This window comes from Esox lucius, chromosome 17 (assembly GCF_011004845.1).
Source record: "Esox lucius isolate fEsoLuc1 chromosome 17, fEsoLuc1.pri, whole genome shotgun sequence".
Classification (NCBI taxonomy): domain Eukaryota; kingdom Metazoa; phylum Chordata; class Actinopteri; order Esociformes; family Esocidae; genus Esox; species Esox lucius.
Window position 1 is genome coordinate 40,943,232 of NC_047585.1, and position 23,018 is coordinate 40,966,249.

General features: G+C 40.8%; 2 protein-coding genes across 3 annotated transcripts in view; both read left to right on the forward strand.

Annotated features, from left to right (window-relative positions):
- stmn3 (stathmin-like 3) lies at positions 1–18,324 on the forward strand. The gene is made up of 5 exons (XM_029113888.2): positions 1–117; positions 11,972–12,067; positions 12,727–12,902; positions 13,952–14,143; positions 14,523–18,324. Exons 1-5 carry the CDS (start codon positions 99–101, stop codon positions 14,580–14,582), a joined length of 543 nt encoding a protein of 180 aa, XP_028969721.2. The 5' UTR covers positions 1–98; the 3' UTR covers positions 14,583–18,324.
- LOC105008570 (helicase with zinc finger domain 2) overlaps positions 16,707–23,018 on the forward strand; it is a 24,130-nt gene continuing 17,818 nt past the window's right edge. Inside the window, exons 1-6 of one of the 2 annotated variants that reach the window (XM_034287580.1) lie at positions 16,707–16,785; positions 20,418–20,462; positions 20,877–22,022; positions 22,287–22,296; positions 22,378–22,470; positions 22,763–22,870. In XM_034287580.1, the coding sequence (XP_034143471.1) occupies positions 21,025–22,022; positions 22,287–22,296; positions 22,378–22,470; positions 22,763–22,870 (1,209 nt within the window). In that variant the 5' untranslated portion in view covers positions 16,707–16,785; positions 20,418–20,462; positions 20,877–21,024. Of the gene's footprint in view, positions 16,786–20,417; positions 20,463–20,876; positions 22,023–22,286; positions 22,471–22,762; positions 22,871–23,018 lie in introns of both variants that reach the window. The other variant, XM_029113887.2, reaches the window with a different exon arrangement.

Sequence of the window (23,018 nt, forward strand, 5' to 3'; positions counted from 1 at the left end):
ACACACACCCAGTCCTCTCTCGTCCTCGTCATCCTCTCACATTCCCTCTCCTCCTCCATCCAGCAACATCCTGCTCTCGCCCACCACCTCGAGCCACCATGGCCAGCACCCTCTCAGGTAAGGCTTCAGACATTTTTGAGGGATGGGAGATGTGCTGGTGCCGATGTGTCATCAAATGGGTCGGATGTGTGTTTATCAGAAAAACCCTGTTCTTGTGCGTGGGTTGCTAAATGGAACTACTAGATGGTGAGAGAGGTGTTATTCATTTTTTCGACGGGGAACGAGGTCCATTGCTGATATTGTTACTTCATTTATTATTATTACTTTCATGTGAAATCCATGTCAGGATCCTTTGTGCGTCCTAATGATGGCCTACATCAAATTAATGGATTCCAAATAATAGCATGACACGGATCTGTCGTGGGTATTTTAATTGTTTCATATGAATGCTTCCAAAGGTCATATTAGGGCTGTGTAGACCTAGTTGATTTCTTCCTTTAATGGACCAACCATGCCTAACATCGAAATTCTGTATCTATTCAGGGCATCAGAGCCTTTCCACTGACAGAGATCTTAGAGCTTTACCTCCCGTTGTGCCAATACCTACTGAGTGCCTCAGATTGCACATTACTGCCTGTGCAGGGCACTAGCTTCCAATAGGGCCCGTGAAGAATAAGAGGCCACCCGAGACGGAACCAATCGAATCGCGTTTGGCTCAGACCCATTAAGGAATTTTGGTGATTTATGAAAGAATATCACTTTTGACCAGGATCCATTAGGAGTGGACAGCCATTTATGACGCAGGTAAGGTGTGACCGCTGATAAAATGCCTGCAGGACCTGAAGGGAGTTCACATTGAGGCTTAGCATTGCGTCAAATAAAAGGGTCATGTGCAGTTTAGTCTTCACGATTCGCCAGGAGTGTCAACCTTCCACGTAACTTATAGCCATGAATATAATGCATCTATTGACGATCCAACTTGTGCACCGTTTTTCCCAACCTGCAGTTATGAGTGAATGTTAACCAAGGAGGCTGATGGAGGCCTGGTGTCAATGTAGAAGATGCAATCAAAAGAAAATCTTACCTCGGCATAAGAATCCTTGCAAATTAGTGATGACGAAATAAACAGACTAACTAATTTAAGAAAAATATGATAAAATAAAAACATCAAAAGAAATAACCAATACCTATAACGTAGAGCGTTTACATAAATGTATAAATATTGCGTGTGTGTGTGTGTGCGTCCATTTGTTCATGTGTGTGTGTGTGCTCAGTAAGGCAGAGTCAGTACAGTTGGTCAGGTCCAGCAGTCCGGTGTTCTGCCGGTGAATAAGCATCTTAGTATAAACCCCAGTGATACGACACATTCCCAGCTTGACCACTGGGGGGGTGAAGGTTCCTTGATTATGCCACAGGCTTTCATCAGGCATATTTTAGATGTCTCAGATGTGTGGGGGTAAGGCCTCAGGCATTGGCCGGGCCGTCTTTACCATCAGCTGGAGGGCCCCTTGGGTCGTGTGTTTATCAACAGTGACTTATTCTTAAATGAACAGAATAAAATAAAATAAATAATGTACAAAAAAAAATGTAAATGAAAGAAAGCAGGTATTAATAAAATAAGGAATGTAGGGACAGCACTATGAATAACATTCACTTAGAACAAATACAAAATGATAGATAATTATTCCTACTAATTTAAATTAATATGCTAATTCGTCGTAACTTTTATTTTCTTTGTAACAGTTGCAAATACGTTAAATAATTTAACAAATCTGGACACAAAGCAATTGGCTACTTAACATTTGCATTCAATTTCGTTGCGTTCTTGCACAACCATTGTCCTGGCACAGCAGGCATTCGATGTTGGCGTGGGTGGTTGACCTCACCATATCATTCTATGGGAGTTAACTTATTAAAGGTTATATATTAGTAGGTCATTTTTTAATTTTTAGCAAGTGGCTCCACCACACAAACAGTGGCAGCTCCTGATTGGCTGTGTAGCAGTGGCAGTGCTAAATTACAAAATATATTTTGAACAGACATGTTGAGGTTCCATTCAAGCCATCAATTAAAGAAATAAAATGTATTGCTAGAAATTTTTTGGTCTTTTAACATACAGAGTAAAGGAAATAATACTTTCAGTGGCAAGCATGGATTTAACACACTACGTAACGAGATTGACATCAACAATGGAATATTGATCATAATCAACGGTGCATGCTATACTAGAAAAACAACAATATGGCAATATGACAATAACTGACCAACTAGGGATTCAAAATCATACCCCTTGAGAGAATTCTCAGCTTACCAGTGTCAGGTCCTGACTGTGGGATGCCTCTAGGCATATCTATGTGCCTGGGGGTGAGAGGGCTTGACAGCAGAAGTGCCTCTTGGCATCTCTATGTGCCTGGGGGTGAGAGTCAGGTCCTGACAGCAGAAGTGCCTCTTGGCATCTCTATGTGCCTGGGGGTGAGAGTCAGGTCCTGACAGCAGAGGTGCCTCTAGTCATCCCTATGTGCCTGGGGGTGAGAGTCAGGTCCTGACAGCAGAAGTGCCTCTGGGCATCTCTATGTGCCTGGGGGTGAGAGTCAGGTCCTGACAGCAGAAGTGCCTCTTGGCATCTCTATGTGCCTGGGGGTGAGAGTCAGGTCCTGACAGCAGAAGTGCCTCTTGGCATCTCTGCATTCCAGTTTTGATTATCCCAAGCTGCATTTTGTTGTCTCTAAATGGGGATCCTATTTAATAAAGATGCCCTTTTGTCTTTTGTTCATTGTTTATGCTACCTGCATTCAGTTCTTGGTTTACCTATTTAGCTTCAACTGCTGCACCTTAGGTCCTGCTTCCAAACCTTGACAAGTAACCATAGACATACGAAGGACAATGACAAACTAGCATTTTCTTTTTTTTTCTGTTGAGGTTGCCTTGCCAATTAGCTGCAGGATGTAATCTCAGCATTGTCTAGCAATGACAACAATGTGATAATGTATTTCTAATAATAGTTTCAAGCCGATGGCCAAAGCTATGAGCCAGCAACCCAGATAACATAAAATGTCTGAATGCTTGCTGTCTTCCACACTCCCTAAGCTCAAGGCTTAAGGTATCATCTCAAATTCAGTGTGCTAATGATTGTCAGCCTGATGCTGACAAACAAATTATAATTGAGTTATAAGAAATTATAATTGAGTCATAAGAATTATATTTAGTTTGAATTGTATAGATGAGATCATTACGACATTCACCTGCATTTTCGTCATTCATTCTACGTAGCCTATTAACTCACGACTAGTCCAATTTCAGACATTTTGTTCATTTCATGGCTATTGCTAAACTTCTTCCACTGACCAACAGATTAGGTTAAATACTGTGGTTGAAACATGTGGTCGGTACGGTCCTTGTTTCATGACTGCAGTCTAACAAACTAATCAAAATATGCCGCCCGACACAGTGAAATACATCAGTTGAGTTACCCATTGACTTACATTATGCAAGGGGTGTTTCATTGACTGTACTCTCCATATTCCAAAGTCCAAAATCCTAAAAACAGTTGTGGTTCTCCAAATCTTCATCATGGTTTCTTCCAGTCCAGTAGAGTTTAGCATACACTTTGCTGTTAAAATCATGTGATGAAATCCTGAGTAACTCTTGCAGCCTCAAGCAAAATTATATTCACTCCCACAGCTGCTGCTGACAGAAAAGCTTGTTTTTTTAGAAATAAAATGTAAACACCTTTTCCACACCTTTAACAGACTTTTAAAAGTAACATAGTCCTGTCTAGCATTAGCCACTCCATATTACATAAGAGAAGCTAGTGTCCTTCCAAAAATAATGGTCCCTCCATTCGCCTGTTTACACAGATTTAGTGTGTATTGGACCAATCTCTGCACATTGTACTGAAGTAAAACAGCTGCTCCATTGAGGGGTCATGTAGGGTTCAAATTACAAGGGGGATTTTATTTTTTTACCCTCCTAATTAAGACTTGGACCCCTCAAAAAGAGGTAAAAACAACGGGCAAGGGGGTCGAAACATTTCTATATCCTTCTTATCTCTAAACGTAAATATTTCAATATATTCACCATATTAATTCCTGGAAGAATCTTGTAATATGATTTTATACAGCCCTAAAGTGGACCGTACCATTTCTTAACAACAGTGTATATGCATGTAAAGTTGACCCCCGCCATTGTTTAACTCACACTGGGGTCATATACAGCCATGTGACACCCCTTAGCATCAATGTCCACACAGCCAGCTAAATGTCAGAAAGCTTGTGAGAAGCAACAACCCTTTAATTTCACCACTTTTACCAGCTCTCAGCACAGTTTCTCTGTATATACTTTGTTCAGAATGGATGAAGGTATTGAATGAGTGACAGGACAGTTGACAATCAAAACCATCAGCCTTTTGTGATTTTGAATTGAATGCTAAGCATTAAAACCAACAGAACGGCTGCTGCCTCAGTGTCAATGGATTCTTTGAAGGGCTCTGCAGATGGCCTTCTAGAACAAATACATTCATAGGAAATTCTTAGCATTTGTTTTTCATTATTAACTGACTAATAAACACCCACATTTTTGTGTAGATGCCTGTTTTGACCTGTTTCCAAACACATCTTGTTATCTGCCACTGGTTAGTCTCACCTACAGCACTACTGGCCACCCAGGATCCACCAAGTGTTGATGAGATGAGCATTCTTCATAGCGGTAAACACAAACCGTATTAGATTGGTTGTTGAGTCAAATGTGATCTCCCAACAGATGTTCAGTAGGGTTCCAGCCTGGGTTTGGCTGGGCAACTTAATCATCAGACCATATAATCTTATGTTGTATGTTCCTTCTTAACCCCACTCATCAATAGCCAAAGAAAAAAGCCTTGTACGGAGTTGGTGAACATCATCAACACTTTTACTCAAGAATTAATTGTTTTGGCCGCTGCCAAAATTAATTAATAATATTTTAGTGATCCCCCTTACCTCACAACAGCAACACAGAAATAAAGGAATTAACTTACCCTGATCTGTAGACCCCCCCACAACATTTTACTTTTGAGGCATCATGGGGTTTTCATGTCCTGTGACTATTCCACTGTACCTTACTACCTTTCTTGACCTACCAGTTACCAGATCTGATCTAGGGACTGCCAACTCTGAAGATCCCTTCACCATTGGTTTTGTTTGCATCGTACTTCCCGAATGGTCGCCAAAAACTTTGAGTGGGTGGATCTGAGACTCTACAGGTAGTAGTGTGATTTTAGATCCAAGCTCAACTTGTACTGTAGTTTTTTTTATTTAGTATAATACTCAGAAATATATCTACTGTACCACATAAAGTGAATGAGTGTTGAAATGGAGAATCAATCCTTTAAACGCATACACACCACCACAACCAAACACATGCTAGGTACAGTGGGGAGAACAAGTATTTGATAAAGTGCCGATTTTGCAGGTTTTCCCACTTACAAAGCATGTTGAAGCATGTTTTTGATAGGTGATCAAATACTTATGTCATGCAATAAAATGCAAATTCATTATTTAAAAATCATACAATGTGATTCCGTCTCTCACAGTTGAAGTGTACCTATGATAAAAATGACAGACCTCTACATGCTTTGTAAATAGGAAAACCTGCAGTGTGTCAAATACTTGTTCTCCCCACTGTATCTAGGAGTTGGACTAGCTCTGTACTAGGTCTGCACTAGGTCTGGACTAGGTCTGTACTAGCTCTGCCCAGTGTCATACCACTAACGGTGCTTCCAACTTGGCAACTCCTCACATGAATCCACAGACTGTTGCCCGGGAAACGATTTCTCTGTGTGTGATCATGTGATTACACCTGTCTCTATTTAATTACCTGGGGATGTCTGGAAGAATGTATAAACATGGTCCGGTATATCCAGTTGGCAAAGAACTAGAGTTAGTGTGCTCAAATCATAACCCAGTAACTATTTAGTGTAGAAAAACTATAACCGTAAATATTAATTGTTAGGCTTCTCACAAGCAAGTACACTACTCAGTTTCTTAAAATATGCAGGAAGAATGACTATTTCGTATACACTCCTCTACTGTCAGAAAATGTTATAATCCAACATAGGATCTGTGTAGTCATTTCCTCTTGGATCTTGCATCAAAATGGGCATCTTAACATTTATGAATGTTTACAATGTCTACATCAAAAACCTTTTCAAAACAGTTTTTTGTTTTAAACTATGAACTTGCCCGTGACATATTTTCTAAAAAGTTTAGATATGAGGAAATCTCTGTGGTTTCCCCCTAGCAAGGCAGAGTACATACCAATGCAATGATCAGATGTGCGTGGTATTTTTCATGAATTCTTAACTTCGGCTCTCGAGTTCTGTTGAGTTTCAGTGAAATTCTAATCAGGAACAGATGTAGGCCTGGAACACCAAGTGAATTCAACTTTCTACCAGGTAGAATTAATGACCAGCTGAGTCCTTGGGCTCAGAGTTGACCACTGTTTTAATTGTTTAGGTGATTAATTTGGCTACAGTGAAAACACACATGCATAACCACATTTTCAACAATCCAAATGACATCAATGAAGGAAGGTAAAAACTAATATAAGCATCATTTCCTTTAAAATACACAGCAACTATTAGGCATAATTACAGGCGACACATGATGGCAAGAGCTGTGCACATCATGCTCAATATAAAAAAGATAATGTAGGCTATTATGTCAAAACAGCGTCACGACGCTAACAAAAGCTGATGCTCACAGCAGTTGAGGCCAAACAGTTGCTAACACTACATCTAAACCTAACTGTAACCTTGGCAAGCAGTTGATTATCAACAGATTCCCTCCTTACACTGGCAGAGGCAGGAATAGTTGACTGTGGGCGCTAAGGTCAAGGTGCTAAGTTCAAGGTGCTAAGGTTGATAAATATGGCTGTTAGGCTTATTTTTGGGGGTGGTTTAGCCACGTCTTGCCCTGGCCTTGATGCGAATGCCGTGTCTGAATCCGCCCACTGGTTTTCAGGCAGTTGCTGGATTGACTTTCAGCTGTGCAAAATGACTGCCTCCACATTTCTAGACTAAACGAATTACATTGGCCTACACAAATAACTATTTTGTTTGAGGCAGCTCAAATGGCATTGGTCAGAGAACACCAGAATTGGCAGGTCCACAATTGGCACCCCATCCTCTTCACAGAAGAGAGCAAGTTCACAGTGAGCACATGTGACAGATGCAAAAGAGTCTGGAGACGCCATGGTGAACCTTATGCTGCCTGCAACATCATCCAGCATGACCAGTTTGGCGGTGGGTCAGTGATGGTCTGGGGAGGCATATCCTTGGAGGGTCGCAGAGACCTCCACGTGTTAGCCATTGGTACCCTGAATGCTGTTAGGTACAGGGATGAAATTCTCAGACCCATCGTCAGACCTTACGCTGGTGCAGTGGGCCCTGGGTTCCTCCTGGTGCAGGTCAATGCCCCGCCTCATGTGGCCCGAGTGTGCAGGCAGTTCCTGGATGACGCCATTGACTGGCCTTCACATTCCCCAGACCTGAATCCAATCGAGAACCTCTGGAACATTATGTATCAGTGCATCCGATGCCACCAAGTAGTGCCACAGACTGTCTAGGAGCTCACTGATGCCCTGATCCAGGTCTGGGAGGAGATTCCCCAGGACACCATCCGCCGTCTCATCAGGAGCATGCCCAGACGTTGTCGGGAGTGCATACAGGCACGTGGGGGCCACACACACTACTGAATCACATTATGAGTTACCGTGATGAAATTCACAAAATTTGGAACAGCCTGTGATTTTAAGTGCTTACTTTGATTTGTGGTGAGTTTGAACGCAGATGTCAATCGCTTGCTGATTTTAGTTGTTACATTGTTATGTCATTTTGTTCTCAACAAATTACACAATGTTCAGTAAAGATTTTGACCTTTAATATATTTCATTCATCAAATTCTGATTTGTGATTTCAGTGTTCCCCTAATTTTTTTGAGCAGTGTAAATTCCTGCCTTTAACATTTATGGGAAAAGATGTGTCTCCATCTCAGGCTATGCAGTGCTTGACTTGGTATAAAATAAGTGCTGGAACGGACAAACTGCACATTGGACTATGTTCATGAAAATGTATGTGTTAATAAGGCATACCTTAAAAAAGGAACCGGAATGCTGTTGGCCTAAAATTAGAAGTACCGGAACGCCGTTCCAGCCCAACTCAACCACTGAGGCTATGGTAGATTTAGTACAGCCACTATGCTTTTCTTCTGTGTACATTGCTTCCCTAAAACACGTGTATACGCATATCACACTAATATTGTGTGAACCTGTGATACCTGTACCAAAAGAAAGATTGTGGGTTGGCTTGGTGATGGTTTTACTGCCCACAAGCTATCTGTACAGAATCTACATATGGACATTGAGCTACAGATGCCATGTCTCAGTTCAAAATGAACTGCTTTTTTGTTTTGCGTTAAAACTGTGGGTTGCACGAGTTGCAAACAAAGTTTTAAGGCATCTTAAAGAGCCTAGTTTCCGCCTTAAAGCATCTGACTTGATTTGTCTCAGGGACAGGTTTTATGAAAACATTCCTTTCATTATAATCCACATGATTTGCATTTCCTGTTCTGCAGGATCATTTTCCCAAGGTAGCAAACTCCCTATATGGTATGTCTAACTCTAGTAAAGTCATGTAGCAGAAATAATAAGTTAACATACTCAAACCTGCTTTTAATGTTTGCACAGCCACAACAAGTCACTGAAGAAGTTCTACTATACATACACAGAGCCTAATGTTATTCAGACAGCCAAGTAATTCAGTGTAATACAAACTGAATGAGAAGAGACTGTACTGCTAATCAAGAAAAAAGTTTCATCCTTATTGACAAAGCTTTTTTTTTTTTTAAGTTGCTGCTACAGAGAGGAATGTACCTGATGAACCCAGTCGAGTTAAGGCCAAGGTCTGTACTACCATTGAATGCTCTAAGTGCTGTGTGCAGGCACAGCCATAATGCCTTTTACTGAGCTGCAGCGGTGCTGGTTCGCAGTGTCCAGCCCAACCCCAGACGGAAGAGGAAGATGTTTGACGCATAACTGAAATGTCCAGGGGGGCCCCCCTCACTGCCCAAACAAGATTTGGCGTGGAAAAGAAAGGAATGGGTCACTGCTGCTTAGATGGCTAGAGAGGAAACAGACTTACATTGCCTGTGGTTGTACATGAACATTTCCTGTTATCTACTTGAAGTACTGGTTTCAGGGGCTGGTGTGGAATTGTTGTTGAAGGCTGTTTAATCTATTGTGCCAGTTCTGTTTCATCAGGTCTGAATGGAGAAGTCTGATGGCTTTATTGACGAGCGTCTTCAGTGTCAATTAAAGGGAACTTAATCCACCTACACACACACACACCCCGACACCTGCACACACACACACACACACACACACGTTAACATTTCCTGTCTAAATGGGCAGCGGGGTAACCAAAGTTGACTGTCCTTACAAATGTCCTACTTTTACCAATCCTTAACATACACACATTTATCTGCCACACACGCTATGGTCTCAAAAGATATGCTATGGGAGGGTTAGGCCACCACACCCACACACACACACACACACACACAAGTTTGTTCAGCTACCCTCATGGGGACCAGAAAATAGAAATTGCATGCTCCCTTGCCCTAATCTTAACCCTAACCCTAAAACCTTACCCTAACCTTAACCTAAATCTAATCTAACCCTAACCTTAACCTCAATAAAGTAAACTTTACCAACATGTAATGCCTAACCTTAACCCTTAACTTAACCAACAACGCCTGGACCTTAAAGAAACCCCAATTCTAAATATAAAATAAATTGTAAGTTTGACCCTAAACCTAAACCCTGAGCCAGAAATTTACTTTTGCCTCACGGGGACTGGCAAAACGTCCCAATGAGTCAAATTCTTTCTAGTTTTACTATACTCATTGGGACATGTGGTGCCCATGAGTTTAGTAAGACCTAAAACACACACACAGTACTGTGGCTGTGGGTAGAATGAAAACCAGAGATAAGTCAACTTTTAAATTATTAAATGAATGAATATATGCTCCAAGTGTTCCTGGAACTTCTGTAAAACAGGATTTAAAACCCCAAAAGTTCCTGAAATACCTCTTATACAGTCATTTGTAATGTTTTTGTGTGTAAATTATATTGAATCAAGCATCCAAATCTGGTTTTAGAGAACAGCAGAGCATAACTACTGCTGCCACTCAAGCTGACAATGACCTAGTAGGTGCCATGGACATGAAAGTGCTATTTTCATTGATCTGACAGGAAGAGACAGGAAAATGTCTCTATTCATTGATCTGTCAAAGGCTTTTGATACTGGTGACCACAGCATCTTGTTGCAACGACTTTCAAATATTTGTTTATCTGAACAGACAGTTACATGGTTCAACAGCTACCTAACAAACAGAACATACAGTGTCCAGTTTCAGGTCAAGACATCTGATATGTTACCTGTCCATGAGGGGGTGCCACAGGGCTCTTTTCTATGTCCTTTGTTGTTTATGTATTTAAATATCGCTGGTAAGCATGTGCCAAATGCTAGTTTTCATCCTTATGCTGATGATACAGTAATTTATTGTAGTGCAGATACACTCAACAAGGCTTTGCAGTCTGCTTTTAATATTGTTCAGTCACAGCTCAGTCAACTGAAGCTACTTTTAAATGCTGATGAGACAAAGCTAATGCTTTTTTTTTACAAATGCCAAAGCGGAGTCACTAAATCTCCAGAGCATAGATACTATGCAGAGCAAGAAACTGGAGAGGTTGACCACTTCCTAATTCTTTGGTATTTTGATTGATGAGCGTCTTATATTTAATGACTCAGGAAAACGTCTAGTGTATGGTACCTTTCTGCCTGTATTAGATCATGGTGAGGCCTTGTACATGCACGTCTCTATGGCCTCATTATGCATGATAGACACTGTATACGATGGGGCATTGCATTTTGTTATAAACTCTAAATCTCTCACCCATTATTGTACCCTATACGAGAGTGGGCTGGCCACCAATAGCTCCACGCAGAATAACCCATTGGTAAATTTTTATGTACAAGGCCATTCTTAGGCAGCTCCCAGTTTATGTATGCTCTTACGTTGTCTAGCAGACTATGTATTTTGTTGATGGTCCATAAAAAACCTGTATTTTGTTGACTGTCCCTAAAAAAACCTGTATTTTGTTGACGGTCACTAAGACCCATGCAGAAGTAGGGGAAAAAACGTTCCAGTATTGTGCACCTTCCACTTGGAATGAGCGACAAAAGATTTTAAAATTAAACGATCTAGTGTCCAAAATCAAATCTATGATAGACATTGGAATGGGGTGCTGTAATGGAATGGGGTGCTGTAATGGAATGGGGTGCAGTAATGGAATGGGGTGCTGTAATGGCCACCACATCTGACCTATTGTCTGTTGTCCAGCATTGGTCAGCACATATGCGTTGTGTTAAGTTTCTCATGCCTATTTCCTCTCATAATTTTTGGCCAGGTGCCACTTGGAAAATAGATTCTTAATCTCAATGTGGCTAACCTGGTTAAATAATGTGATACAATAAAGCCCTGATTATATATTTCAGATTTTGACATTTCGGGCATACACTGTTCTGACCCTAAGCTGCTTTAAAGGTTTGGATCCTAAGTTATTCCACACCCCTAAAAATGCATCTCTCGCCTCTCTCAGTCTCTCTTGGTTGAAACCTAGTTTGCTGTGTGTTTCAATGCACTTAGAAGCTGTGTTGCATTATTGCCCAGATCTCTCTTAGGAAAATAGAAGTTTTACCTCAGTGAGACCAAACTGAAAAAATAAAGATTAAATACAAACAAAGGATTTATCCATATGACCCCATCATGTTTTACAAATGTAAAGTCAGTGTGATATTCACGGTAAATGACAGAATAAAAATAGATACAAGACAGTTGTGTTTACTCACCCACTATGCTCTTTCCCTCTTTTTCAGCCTACTCGGACAAGATCAAAGAAATGTCCATGCTGTCTCTGATCTGTTCCTGCTTCTACTCACAACCACATCCCAACAGCCTCGCCCAGTATGGAGGTTAGTGGAAAATAGCTCCACGAGATGGTTTATGTTTTTTTTTCGGTCACCTTTTCCATCGTGACTTACTGCTAATAATGTGCCTTACAACATCATTTAAAGTGCCAGCAGAACAGACAATGCAAACAGCGTAGCGTTTTAGCAGACCAATATCTAAATAAGTGAATGAATACCAATTCATATTTTGCCTCACATTGTAATTAAATACTTACATTGTGAAACACACACAGCTTAAATTACCAGACTATACTAACACTGACAAAGTGTTTTTCTAGGCATGATCAGAGAGATGGAGATAAGTAGACATTAGGACCAATACGTTTTATTTCTCTAGGAAACAGAAATATTATAACACAACAAACAGGACCACAAGAAGAAGAAGAGGATGAACACAAGCCTCTTCTCCCATCTGCCACCATCAACCTGTTCACGTTGAAAATCAGCCAATTCACAGAGCAGACCGGATTATGTCCACACTTTAACCAGCTAATAACCCAGCTTCTCTATCTGTCTCTCGATGTCTATCATACTGTTCTTCGCCTTCCCTCGGTCTGACCTCCCTTCTTGGTCTGTCTCTCTGCCCCTCCCTCTCGCTCTTAGTCTTCAAGCATTTGTTGGTCAGTGCCACAGCATAAGCTAATGGGTTCTGTCCTCCACAGACATGGAGGTAAAGTCCCTAAACAAGCGGGCTTCAGGCCAGGCCTTTGAGGTCATCCTCAAGGCCCCTGCTGACCTCTCCCCTGATAGGCCCCAGCCCCTGCTCTCTCCTCCCAAGAAGGACCTCTCCATGGAGGAGCTACAGAAGAGGCTGGAAGCTGCAGAGGAGAGGAGGAAGGTAAATGGGAGAGAATGGAAGAGAGTGTTTAACGGAAATATCTCACCAATATCTACCTCACCAATATCTCCCTCACCATTAACTCTTCTCACAAATATCTACCTCACCAATATCTCCCTCACCATTAACTCATCTCACAAATATCTACCTCATCAATATCTCCCTCACCATTAACTCATCTCACAAATATCTACCTCACCAATATCTCCCTCACCATTAACTCTTCCCACAAATATCTACCTCACCAATATTTCCCTCACCATGAACTGTTCTCACCAATATCTACCTCACCAATATTTCCCTCACCATGAACTGTTCTCACCAATATCTACCTCACCATTAACTCTTCTCACAAATATCTACCTTACCAATATATCCCTTACCATTAACTCTTCTCACAAATATCTACCTCACCAATATCTCCCTCACCATTAACTGTTCTCACCAATATCTACCTCACCATTAACTCTTCTCACAAATATCTACCTTACCAATATATCCCTTACCATTAACTCTTCTCACAAATATCTACCTCACCAATATCTCCCTCATCATTAACTCTTCTCACAAAAATCTACCTCACCAATATTTCCCTCACCATTAACTCTTCTCACAAATATCTACCTCACCAATATTTCCCTCACCATGAACTGTTCTCACAAAAATCTACCTCACCAATATCTCCCTCATCATTAACTCTTCTCACCAATATCTCCCTCACCATTAACTCTTCTCACAAATATCTACCTCACCAATATTTCCCTCACCATGAACTGTTCTCACCAATATCTCTTCTCACCAATATCTCTTCTCACCAATATCTCTTCTCACCAATATCTCTTCTCACCAATATCTCTTCTCACCAATATCTCTTCTCACCAATATCTCTTCTCACCAATATCTCTTCTCACAAATATCTACCTCACCAATATTTCCCTCACCATGAACTGTTCTCACCAATATCTCCACCACCGTTAACCCTTCTGACCACTCAATTCTTCTCGTATACCACTCTTGTCTTCCTTCTCTGTATCATTCTCTCCCTGCAGTCTCAGGAGGCCCTGGTGCTGAAGCAGCTGGCCGAGAAACGGGAGCACGAGAGGGATGTGCTCCACAAGGCCCTGGAGGAGAACAACAACTTTAGCAGGATGGCAGAGGAGAAGCTCAACTACAAGATGGAGGTGAACAGAGAGAACCGGGAGGCCCACCTGAACGCGCTGAAGCATCGGCTTCGGGAGAAGGTAGATAACCCAGTGATGGGGCATTTAAAGCTGGCCCCCAACCTAGAAATACATAAGACGGGGCCCATCTGAGTGGGGTCACCATCCCAAGCAGAGAGTACAATTATGGATTCCCCTGACAAACAAATATGACCTGGCATGGCAACAGGGTGAAATGATGGGGAAATGAATGAGGTTATTTGTCATGCTATTCTTTCTGGTTATCTAACACATGGAAACTACAAAGATACATTCTATCCGTTAACAGAGTCCAGAGGTTAATTCTGTGTAAATGGCAACCATGGAATTGAGTTCAGTTGCGGTGTAGTATGTTAATGAGCATCAATTGTAGAATTTTATTGCAATATATTTATCTAACAATCATTTCATTTTAACACAGGAAATGCATGCGGCTGAAGTTCGCAGAAACAAGGAGCTGCAAGCAGACCTCTCTGGCTGAAAACATATTCGACGGGTCCATGAGTTCTCATCTGATGGGTTTTGGTTCAGGAAAATGCTACTTTGTCAAATTTCAATGTCTCAAAGGCTCTTGCATTGTCCAATGTCTACTGGTTCCACAAGCTTATAATTTAACACCAATTTACACTAGTTGTTTCTCATATATTTATTTTTTTGAAACCATAACTATTTCTATCTGTAGGCACAGATTCTCTGATGTTGAGAACAAATAGAGCTCAAGTCCAAGGTCAAGGGTCAGATTCACTAAACATTTACACCTGTGTTAACACAACACCTGTGACGTCATACAAAGGGACTAGAAAGGAAAAATATCTTCACCGTTGATGATGATGATAAGCTACTCATCTGTTCATTTCAAGATACTGTCATGCTTGGTTCTATCTGAAAAGGAAACCTGTTGTAATTTTACACTTGGATATGCTTACGTATAAGTCTGTCCCACTGAATCAGACTAAGCCTTTAGCACAGGGAAAGACATGAATCCCTTTAGCATGGCTCTGCTCCCACATCACAAAATATCTCACACAACACACACATATATAAACACAGTTCAATGGCAATGTGAAATTCCTAGAGAACGTAACGTCAGTGTTGCATCTATTCAGCGCGTGAGTCAGTTACACATGTTGCACTACCGACCCTCCCTCATCGTAACCAAACAAATGTCCTTGAGCCGTTCACTAAATATCTACAACACTGGGGATATTCCGATGTGGGGACAGAGTCAAGCTCAACAGATTGAAGTGCTGTCCTCTACGGGAGGTCAGCTTGGATTCAGTACAAACGGGCTGAATGACAATAACTCAAGATATTTAGCACAATCTACAGGCCAACACCACTTCCCGGTCATTTGTCATGTACTGTGCAGTAGTCTCGCCTGTTTGTCAGCCTGAGCAGCTGTCTACAATCGAGCATGTGACGTTACTCAAGCGGTTGTATAAAATGGAGCACGGGCGCATTCGGGCTTCGGTTCAATAAAGGTCAGTATTCACTTCACTGTAGGGGTGAGTAATTATACAACACGTTCGTTTTTCTCAAACTTCCGTCTGAAGCTCCCATTTCAAGCTTCAGTCTTCTCTAAGGTTTCGGCTTTTTGTATGAAATGAGCCCCTCAAGAGTAAGTCAGTGTGTAACGTTGTAGTGCCACAGTAATCTTAGTTTAAACTAAGTCACAGAGACATTGTGACAGAATCTAATTTATGCAAATCATATGCAAAATGTATGGACGTGTGCAAAGATGACATGCGGACACGGCACTGAATGCCTTGCTGAACACACTTGCCTTTCTAGCAGCAGATAGTCTCTCCAGCCTGGTTTCTCCATAGCAGTATAACCGGGGTCAATGCTGCTCACCTTCCATGGGGCTTTGCTGGGACACAAACCCCCCCATCATCATGGGACTTCACTTTGCTGACTGTCGCCAAGCCTTAATTTACCTTGCCATTGTGCCAACTTCTGTTTATTTACTCTGTGTCTGGGGTTCCAGGTCCTTGGCTAGTCATTTAACGTATCAAACACATAAGGCAAATCTGTGCAGATAAATCAATATCTCCCTGTTGTGGAAATTATGAAACAGGACAACATAACGACAGAGTGTACCTGAGTTCTTTATGAGTTTTACATGGGAGAAAGTCGTTGGCTAGTCGAGTTTCTCTGACAACAACCCGAACAAAGTCCTCATAAAGGAGTGAGACGTGCAAAGATAAGACCATACATCACTAGAGAAAGTGCTAACAACGCTTTCGATCGTATTTCACAGAATCAATAAATGAATTATTGCTAGTTTAATGGGTTGGTTAATTATTGAGTTAATGTTGCATTCAAACAAATGAAGTTGCAGGCCAGGGACCTATAGTCAGTCTGATCACATCACTTTCATGCTATCGTTATATCATCTATTCTGCCTCCTGACAAAAAAATAATAATGAAATACCTTGGTTTCTTTTAGTGTTACAAAGCGGTGTACAACGTAAAAACAGAGTTTAATGTAGACTTCCACAAAAGGTTGTTGAGAAACCGGTGCATATTTTCTTCAATACTGTATAATGATGCCGACGCCCAAATCACAAAAACGAAACTTAATTCATCAGCGAATGAAACGTGTCAGCGGTCGGAGGGATATATATAAGATACGTGTGTCTGTGGTGTTCCAATTTAGAAAATCCTATCCTGAAGCAGTTGTGGTAAGTTCCGCATTTAATAAATAAATACATTTACAACGTTTATAGTGTATAATGTTTGGACTATAAACCGTTGAATGGGAACCGTCAGCCGCGCAATTTAACACTGCAACTATTTTATTTAATGGGGGCACTTTTTTGTGATAACTGCCAAGTAGGGTTAGGTTGACAACTTTTTCTAAATGCCCTACATGGTATATCTAAGGTATAGCACCCGCACATTGTTAAGAATGGGGCTATAATATTTCTTCTAATATTTGTGTCTTGAAATATAATTTCACATTCTAAATACATGAAATGTAATTACCACCGTTTAAAATACAAAGAAAAGTATAGAATGACGAACCAAATAAATACACAGTGAGGGAAAACATTTGAAAATGTTCAACCCGATTTTTCTCATTTCTCATTACAAATTCTTATTATGCTACGGGTATTAATTCGTCTAGTAACTTAACCAGTGAACATCGTACGCCGACCTCCGGAAGTCTTGGGTGCGGGCACGGTTGGGGTGCACGGTTTTTGCATAGTACAGCATACAGCGTTGTGAAGTAAGCTAGATCGGGGCAAAATTAACACTTGCTGAGTTTTTCTTATTAAAATGCTATTTAATATTACGATTTGTATTCAGTCATGATACATTTTAGCTACTATTACAGACTTCTCTTGTTTCTAGGATATAGTATTATTCATAATCCACCTGAAAGTAGGCTACTTCATAAAATATCTACAGTAGGCCTAATTGTATCAGGAAGTTGCATTCATGCAGGACTGTAATATTAAGTGGTAAAAATCAGGAGTAATTGAGTGTAATTATTCGATGAAAATACACGAAATTGACAAATATTAATTAAATAATTAAATGTGATATATTTTAGACATATGTCATATTGACCAAAAACTGAGATGCACAAGTATTCATATTTAATTTAACATATATTATTCAGAACTTTAGCGTTTCTATGGCATTTTCCTACTGGTCATAACATTTCATTTTATGAATACAAGTACCATAAAATACCATTGCAATTTAGCCCCCGATCTTACTTATTAGGTGAGTCTCGTAAGAAAATACATTACGTTAACTAATCAAGACACCGTCTTGGATTTATGACTAGATAAAATGAGAAAAGGTTTCACAGGTCAATAATTAAAAAAATATATATAAAATGTAGCTTACCCCGACGAAGCATTGTCATGGATAACATTCTGCGGTTTATCATTTCAGTTATTAAGTTATGTTAATTGGTGAACCAGTATCTCTTACGGTGCAATACAGCTTAGCACAGTGGTGTACAGTAAACAAAAAAAAGATATCGTTCTGTAGAGTAGGTCATATGCGGTGCAGTGTAATATATTGCATTGCATCTTACTGTACTCTATTTAACTAAAGGTGTACTGAATGAATCTTTGTTGTACTCAACTGAATTGAACTATATTGTACTGAATTCAACTGTACTGTTCTCTAATGTGTTCAATAAAATTAAACTCAACTGTGTTCGGTTTTGCTGAATAAAACGTATATGCTCAATTGTAAATTCACCTTTGTTGTACTCCTCTGAATTCAACTCTACAGAAACCCAAGGCTTCTGAATAAAAGTTCTCTACTAGATTCATTTATTTTATTAGAATAGTTAATGATTTCATGAATTGTATTGTTCCATTACAAATGTGACTTCACTGAGTGTGTCCTATTAACAATGCTTAGGTATAGTGATTCTACTTATTGATGTTGTACATATTAACAACAAGGTTCAATTCCGGCTCAACATTTTTTAAAAATATATATTTGTAAAAGTCCTGGATGCAATCTTTGTTGCACTTCATAGAATGAGTTGTTTTTCTCTACTGTGATGTAATCAAAATAATATCAGCCACTTTTCTCACTTGGAACAGAGAAAATAAACACATTCAAGGACAAAATAAATACAAACACCCAGAGATCTCCAGGATTACATCCCAGTGAACTGCAGCAGGCAATCTATATAGGACAAGTCGTCCCACCAAAAATTCTGGTCCGGCCCAGAGCTGACTGAAAGATGCTCAGTTCCCTAGGTTAACATGAAGGCATCTACAGGCATATCTTGCCACAATCAATGTCTAAGTGCGTGAGTCAGATGTCAAAAAGAGACTAAAACTAAAACTTGGTATACAGAGCCAAAACTACTGGAACAGTGTGCTCTGGACAGATGTGTCAAAGGTGGAGTTGTTCAGCCTCAAAGCTAGATGCCATGTTTTGCATAAATCTTGCAACACGAAAATGATCCAAAAACATGAGCAAAGCAACAAAAGAATGGCACAAAATATTGTAATGGGTAATGGAATGACTGAATCAATGCTTAGATCTCAATCCTATCTAAAGGCTGTGGGGGGACATGAAGGGAGCTATGCATGCAAGCCCTCAAACATGACACTCCTCATCAATACAAGAGACAAGGGCGAAAATGTCAATCACACATTGGGGGGGACAGCTGTGGGACTTTTTGTGTTGGCGCATGCACACAAATTGTCCTTCTTTGAATATTGTCTCCCTGTCCCCCCATAGAATTACGCCTATGTGACAGACAGTTACAAGAATCAATTAAAGCTAGACTACACTATGAAAATGCTTTTCTCTTGATTTTTGATGAATAAAAGACCGTTAAGTATAATCTGTCAGTCCTTTTTGTTTAATTGTGGTACCTTTATCTGTCAATATAATTGAATTAAAGTGTCAATATACCAAAATAGCAACAATAACTGGTAAATTAATCCTTAACACTTTAATGTTCTTACAGATTAAACAATTAAAGAAATGGCATCTGACATATGGGAGCAAAAACAAATATTCTCTGGATCCTCTTTCCTATGTTAAACGGATAAAATGTTAATCAATAAAAATAACATTGTGTATGCAAGTGCAGTTTAAACTAAAACACAGAATCAATGGCTTCAAGAAATTGTATTTTGAAAAATAGGCATTTTTGGAGAACACGCCTTCGGGCCCCTAACTGGTGCCATGAAAACTCACTGCTTCCCGGTACAACTCCTTCACTACCGTGTGGTTTTACCATCCCAGTGGCAGCATAGCGACAGGGCACTTGGATCCAGCAGGGGGCGTCACAAACTGCCTCAGCGTCACCCAGGCATGATGGGAGGTTGACGGCCAGGCTGCTTTGTCTGGTCGCACTGTAGACTACGAGAGCCCCAAACTCTTTGCAATTTCACGTTGAGGAGCATTATTCTTCAATTGTTGCGCCATTTGCCAGTGCAGTCTCTCACAGAGGGGTCAACCCCGTCTTAATCTTCATTTCATAAATTCTCATCCTCTCTGGAATTCTCTTTATACCCAGTCATGCTAGTGACCTGTTGCCAATTGACCTAATTAGTTGTGCGATGTTCCACCAGTTTATTTAGCTTTACACAACTTGTCCAGTCTTTTGTTGCCAGTCCCAGCTTTTTTAAAACATGTTGCTGGCATCAAATTAAAAAAGTGGGTATTTATTTGTCAAGAAACAATAACATTTCCCAGTTTCAACATTTAATATGTTGTCTTTGTACTGTTTTCTATTGAATATAGTTTCAAATGATTTGCTTTTCATTGCATTCTCTTTTTATTTCCATTTTACACAATATCCCAACTTTTTTGGAAACAGGGTTGAACAATGGACAAGGAGCTTAAGATGGGATCTCCCATTTTTGTAAGTATTGTCTCTAGCTCTGTCAGATTGGATTGGATGGAGAATGTTGGTGAGCTGTGATGTGTTGTAAGTGCAGCAAAGGCCCTTAGAGATCATTTTAATATGACATACATACACATACAGTAATTATATCAGTACCATATTTGGCATTTTTTGAAACAAATCTAACTCAAATAAGAGAAAAGAATATATTGAAATAACCAACTTTTATTGGGGCCAAGCTACAGAGGGGTTTTTTGTTTTTGTGTACGTTTGCAGTGTGATGAGTTTGAATCCAGGTCTGGTCTGTCCCAGTCACTGTTTCTATGCTGAAGAGTTTTGGGTAGAGTTTGGGTAGGCTATAATGGTGATTGCCCATAAATATTTCTGTTTACTTAACATTTTGCCAATGCTTGCCGTTTTTCTTTTCTTTAGACTGAACAACATAAAGAAGACCATGGGTGAACTTTTTTGTCAGATTTTTGTCAGAGGATATGATCTACAAACCCAGAGGAACAACATTTATTTTTCTCCGTAATGTAAATCCCACTGCCTTTATATTGGATTCTAAGAGGATTTTACAATGGCAGCCAGAAGTAGGTTCACACCAATGGATCTCTTGGTGACATTCAACTTTAAAGTTGTGTGTTCTCTGTGCTCTGTCAAAGAGAATGAAATCACATACACCCTTCTCACAGTTGAACACCAATGCAGCAAAGAACTTCTACTGGCTAAAGGCAAAGGGACTAGCAAATGGAGGCCCGTTTCCCGCCGTCCTGCATTTCCGAACCCTAGCCAGTATGATGTATGTTGGTTCTTCACTGAGGGCTCTGGGTGTAGGAAGCACAGGAACCGCTGCACCTTCGCACGGAGCCAAGAGGAGGCCGCCGTGTGGACCTTTGTAAAGCGCCAGAAAATAGACCAGAGCAGGTTCATTATGTTGATAACGGAGTCTGAGAGAATTGCCAACCGACAGCAAAACAAAGCCGAAAATATCCTCACTGAGTTCTCGGGGGAATTTCAAGAGCTCTGTAATTACTGCTTCCACAGTACTCCTTCGTCAATTTCCGGAAAACGCTGGAACGACACGTGCTCGGCGGATGCGGCCCACGTTTGGAGCCCAGTCTTGGTTCATCACCTGACAGAAAGTAATGGGAAAGAGGTCTACAGCCAGATAAGACCCGTACCCTCGGTCATTCCTTTCCGGTACTGCTGCCATGTCTTGCGAGGTTTGCCATGTTGGCACAGGCCCACCGAGTGTCAGGCTGCCCACAGTGAGGTGGAGATGGCCGTCTGGCTAGCAGAAACGGGTGGCGGGTGGAGTCGTCAGGAACTCCTGCAGTTCTCCCAGGAGAGGCAGCGGCAAAAGCTGAAGTTGACTCAAGGTGTAGTGCCGGCCTCCACACAGCAGGTGGCGGTCTACTGCAAGGCCTGCCTTGTCACGCTCTCCTCTCACGAGAGCTTCTTTAAGCACTGTACTTCATTGGAGCATGCTGAAATGATCTCCGGGGACGTGACTACGGAGTGGGCACATCGGCCCCCGCCCCATGGTCCCAGGGCGGCGTTCTGGCTGTGTGACAGGTGAACAGAGACAGTGTAGAATGTTTCTCACATGCCTAAGTTTCAGCCAACACTGCAAAGCCCAAAAAAGCACAATGTGTGAATAGCGTTTATTGTCCATCGTGTTTAGTTTATAATTCATCAGTTAGCCCTTCTCGTAAAATTATCATGGGGTGTACAGTAGATTTAGTTCTATTTTAACTTAACAAATGAGCAACAATGGCTGTATGTTGCGTTTGAACCTTTAACCATGACATTATGGTTTTCACTTCCATCTGTCCTCAGGCCTGACATTTGTGAATATGGGAGCAACTGTGTCAAAGCTCACTCCGTGAAAGAGCTTGAAGAGTGGCTGATGCGAGCCAAAGAGGACAAGGCGATAATGCAAGGTGTACAGGCTCAAGGCCTCATGTGTTACAGGGATTGCCTCCTGGAGGAGTACAGACGCAGCAGCAATGAAGTGCACGTTGTAAGTTATCGTAGTTAAGATGAGGGCAACAGTTCGCTATGCAAATGCGATTGAATTAAACCTGCACCCTGGAGAAAAACTGCACAATTCCGGACAAATTAGTACCGGAGGCCCTAATGTCTGATGCGAAGTGAGGAGAGAAAAAAATACCATTTGGAGCATCTTTGTCAATGAAGTGCTGCATCTTTTACACCGTGTTTATTTTGCACTACTTTTCACTACACATCCAAAATGATTTACTATGAAATGCTAATTGTCCACATGCAACTAACCGTTTAATGTATTGTCACAGATGTCAGAGCAAGTTGACGACGTGAGTGTAATTTGTGATGAGGATTTGTGCGTGGAGTGTCTAGAGACTGGTGCAGAGTTCAAATGGAAGTTCCAGATCAAAACTGAGGTGAAAGTTAGCCATATATATATATATTTTTTTTTCTGACAGTTGTATCCAGTTGCCTATTAAGTGTATTTCTTTTGTGAATATTTGGCTCCCGAATACAGTGCATACACAGAGATTACAGTGCATACACAGGTGTCAACCTGTCGAC